Source organism: Pinus tabuliformis, chromosome 6 (assembly GCF_031772625.1).
Source record: "Pinus tabuliformis cultivar Carrire ecotype Pingquan chromosome 6, CPIR1, whole genome shotgun sequence".
In the NCBI taxonomy this organism is placed as follows: domain Eukaryota; kingdom Viridiplantae; phylum Streptophyta; class Pinopsida; order Pinales; family Pinaceae; genus Pinus; species Pinus tabuliformis.
The window spans coordinates 572,845,872-572,850,118 of NC_142292.1; the positions used below are offsets into that span (position 1 = coordinate 572,845,872).

General features: G+C 36.1%; 1 protein-coding gene across 1 annotated transcript; it reads left to right on the plus strand.

The window, feature by feature from the left end:
• The first annotated feature begins 519 nt into the window (after window positions 1-519).
• On the plus strand, window positions 520-1,026 carry LOC149259809 (uncharacterized). The gene has a single exon (XM_089455280.1). The coding sequence runs from the start codon at window positions 520-522 to the stop codon at window positions 1,024-1,026; it is 507 nt and encodes a 168-aa protein (XP_089311406.1).
• Window positions 1,027-4,247: the final 3,221 nt, after the last annotated feature.

The window sequence follows — 4,247 nt, forward strand, 5'->3', positions numbered from 1 at the left end:
TTTGACCGGAAAAACCTACCCAAAAAATCTCACTAAAGACAACTGCTATATCAATAGCACTAACACTATGATACAATAATGTGATAAGATTTGATCTTTAGTTGGGAAGCTGTCGTATGCATATTTCTCATTAATTATTAAGTTGTACGAATCAAAATTATGTACAAATAGGCGTAACCATGCACCTCCTCTACATGTGTCATTCGAAAATTTTTATATGAACTTTAAATTGTTGATATTTCTTTTTAAATGGTGCATTGAGTGAAATTGAAAATGGAATCTTAAAAGTTTATGCGTGTTTATATATATAGTGATTATTTCTTTAAAAACATAAAGAAGGTTAAAGTTTTTTTGGGGATAAATTTTAATATAAGGTTTAGTATAATTTAGTGATTGATTATGTGATTTTGTCGAAGATTATCTAAACAATGTTATGGATCACAGAAGTCTAAATTCCTTAATAATTTAGTTGTAAATGTTTATATAGAGTTAAAATGGGATTATGCAATTACAAAAAGTATGGTAATTCAGAAATATAGAGTATCAAAGGAAGATTTCGATGAGTTATTTGCAAGTTTTTTCGATGGAGCTGCACAACGGGGTTTGTGTGCTTGTGGCTGTTTCATATCAATGAATGAAGATCAACACTTCTCCATTTATTGGAATGGTGGTAATGGTTCAAACAATAAGGCCGAACCTATGGCATTGGCGGGCCTTTTTCAGTTCAGCTCCTTCCTGAATATTCAAATCCTTCAAATATATGGGGATTCCAAAATCATTATAGAACAGGCTTCATGGAAATTATCTATTAACAATCCTTTATTATCTGGATGGATGAACAGGATTAAAATCTTATGGAACAGCAAAAAGGATTACTCAATCAATCATGTGGACAGGTCTCAGAATTCTCGGGCATACGTACTGTCAAAGAAGGGCCTCGCAATTCAGCCTGGTACATGGAAAATGGAGATACAAATGGAATCTACAACATATCAGATAGAAGATTTCTCCCTTCCGGGTACCTAGTTCCTTTTTGGTTTTTTGTTTTCCTATAATCCATAGACTATTTCCTCTTCATAAAAGGTATGTCGGTCTTTCCTCCATGATTATTCTCTTTTTTTGGATGTGATGGCTAATTCTGGGATGGTCCAGTTCATATTTCCATGAGTTTTTCGCTCAACATTATCTGTCTATGCTTTTGATAATTTCTTTATCAGAGAGTTTAGATACTATGCTTTCAGTTGTGCTGTTTACAGCTAAAATCCTACATATAACTGAAATAGCACTTATCAATTTTTCCTCTATGTAAATATCTTATACATGAATATAAATATTAAAAAGATGAAACCAAGGATCATAAACAATGTATTCATGTGTATCATATGAATGGGAAATGGTCACACTTTTTATTATTAATCTCTTCCATTCCATATGTGTTCTAACAACGGTATCATAGTTGCTACAAGTTTTCTAGCTTTAGGATTCGTGAGCCATCAATTTTGTTCCCTTCATTGAGTGGGGGTTTCTCCTTACGTAGTCCTAAGCATGTTTTTTTTGTGTGTGGTGCTAGTTTCCTTTCACATCCATTCTCCATTATCGATTATTTTATGCTCCCTCCTCGACAATCGACATTCCTTCTAGATTTGACCTTTGATAGTCTTCATTGATGATGCATTTCTTTAATATCTCACGTATGAATAACATTAGAGATAAATCCATCAATTTTGTGTATGTATTCATTCTCGAGACTCTTGTGTGCACTCCATTGGTTTATATATTATTAGCTCTATTGTGCTCACTCCAAACCTTACCTCATTGGTACAAGATCACATACACATTCTAAGCCAATACCTCAGCAATTGTTTCCCTAGAAATGTTGATACTAAGAACAACTCATGGGAACCCTTATTATTCCAACTCCTCAAAGAAAAGAGTTTTCCATGACTTCTCTAGAAATGCATAGAGGCAGAAGAGGTTGCCACTGTCCAATTAGCAGTGAGGGCACTACTACTAACAAGTTGAATTTCTGGATCTATTTTAGTGGAATTCTAGGTTTGGCCTTTGATTCTACCTATGCAAACTTCTAAATGGAGTTCTAACAGCTTTAAGACTACTAATCCCAGAATTGGAGGTGCCAATTTAAGATTTTGGAGTACTCTTAGAGGTGGTATTTCGAATTCCTTGTGGTAGATCCTTGGTGAGCTTGGAGACCGAAAAGGGATCATTACCACAACCTTGTCCTTTTGTGGACAATACTTGTATATGTGGGGGACATATTGTATTTATTGTTTCTTACATGAAGAATGCTTTCTTTTAAAACTTGAAACTTAGATAATGGAACAATAGCAGAGTCAAGTGGTTATCCATATTTCATGAAAATATTTCCATAATAGTGCTTGGATTCTTATAGGTCATGCTTTGGGTTCACAATATTCAAATTTGGCAAAATTGACCAATTTTAAGGAAAAAATGTGTTTAATAGCACTACAATGGTTTTCTTCATTTGGAGATAAAATTGAAGCTCTCAATATTGTCACAAGATTTCCTACAATTAATTTACATTTTAGAATAGGATTTCTCATATGGCTAATAGTTAAGCATTTGTAGTTTTTTAGTTCAATCAAGCATTTTTTAGTTCAGAATGAGTGATTTTTGTCTTTATATATCGTGGCAATATGTTAAAGAAAGGAATAAGGTAGTCTTGTTACTTTTAGCTTAGAGCGTTGGCTTGCTTTGATTGTTTCTCCCAAAGAAACCCTAGTTGAACCGTGAGCTCATCTATTTTTGCAAAGATAATTTGAGAGTCATTACTAGTTGTTAAAATCATTGTGTTAGCTGAAGAGGTGTTTATTTGTGGATTTTGACTTATGGTAGTAAGCTTGGGAAGAAACAAGACAATAATGGTCACTTGTAAATAGTATTTTTGTTAGCTAACATGTACTCTTTTAATAATAATGTGAATTGCATCGTACACAGGTGCATTTTCAATAAAAGTCAGCACTATTTTTTTTTGGGCTTGAATTATGGCTTGAACTGGTGAGTTATTAGAGCTATTCAATATTGTAATTCTCTCAATTATAGATGATGTAGTCAAAATCGACAAGCCACTCTTGTTGGTGTTCAAATCTGTTTACAAAATGCACTAAGAAAAAATGAGTTTCTCCAACTTTAGTCATAGGTATGATGAGATGAATTATAGTAAAAGAGTCATCATTCTGAACTAGTCCTTGTTCAAAATAATTTCCTTTTAAATTTGAGAAAGATTCATATGCATAACTAGCACATGCTCAAATTACTACCACCACTTCAGGAGGACATTTAAATGAAAATGAAATTTTTTACTTGCTCTTCCCAAGTCCATCATTGGACCTTAGTGAATATGTCATCAACAACAAGCACACAACCAATCATCGATACAAAAAGAAAGTGACCTTTCACATTCCAAACTACTCCAAACCAATCCAATTTTAGAGTGTTGGGATTCTTCAGGAAATCTCATCTTCGCTTAGTCCACTTCCACATCAGATTCTCAAATGCCAACATTATCATCAAGTTGGACACATATACCCTTATATTCCTCTTTCTCCCTATCCCCCTCCCTCTCTCTCTCCCTCTCACCCTCATCCCCCCCCCCCCCCCCCGGCCCTGCCCCCCAACTCTACCATTATAAACCCCTTTCTCCCTATCCCCCCTCTCCCTCTTTCTCTCTCTCTTCCCCTTTTTCATTCCTGCCCTCTCTCTATCTACCCCCTACTCACTTATCCTCTCTCTAAACCTTCCTTACTCTCCCTCACTCTTTCGCTCTCTCCCCCTCCCTCCCTCATTGAATATCACCCCCTCCACTCTTTCTCCTTCGACCCTCCCTCTTCCTCTCTTTCTCTCAGTGTCATTAAGTCTTATTACTAAGGTAATTAACATCATAAGGGAAAGAAACTTGGGACTTAGCGAGGAGGTAGAGAGAGTGACAAAGGGAGAGGAGGGAGGGGAGGGGGGGAAAGGTAGGGCTAGATAAATATAGGTGAGGAGAGAGGGGTTTTGATAAATGGGTAAAAGGGAAAGAGAGAGAGATGGGTGGAAAAAACGATATAGGGATATGGAGAAGGGGAGAGAGAGAGAATGAGTGAGTGAGAGGTAAAGAGTAAGAGGTAGAGAAAGTGAGACGACAAAGAAAAAGAGAGAGATATGTGGGGATGGTGGGGAAGAGGGACAAAGTGTGGGGGAATAAGGAGAGAGAGGTAGGGAGGGTG

Coding starts and splice junctions, on each gene's coding strand:
- LOC149259809 (XM_089455280.1), top strand. CDS start 520: ATGGTAATTCAGAAATATAGAGTATCAAAGGAAGATTTCGATGAGTTA.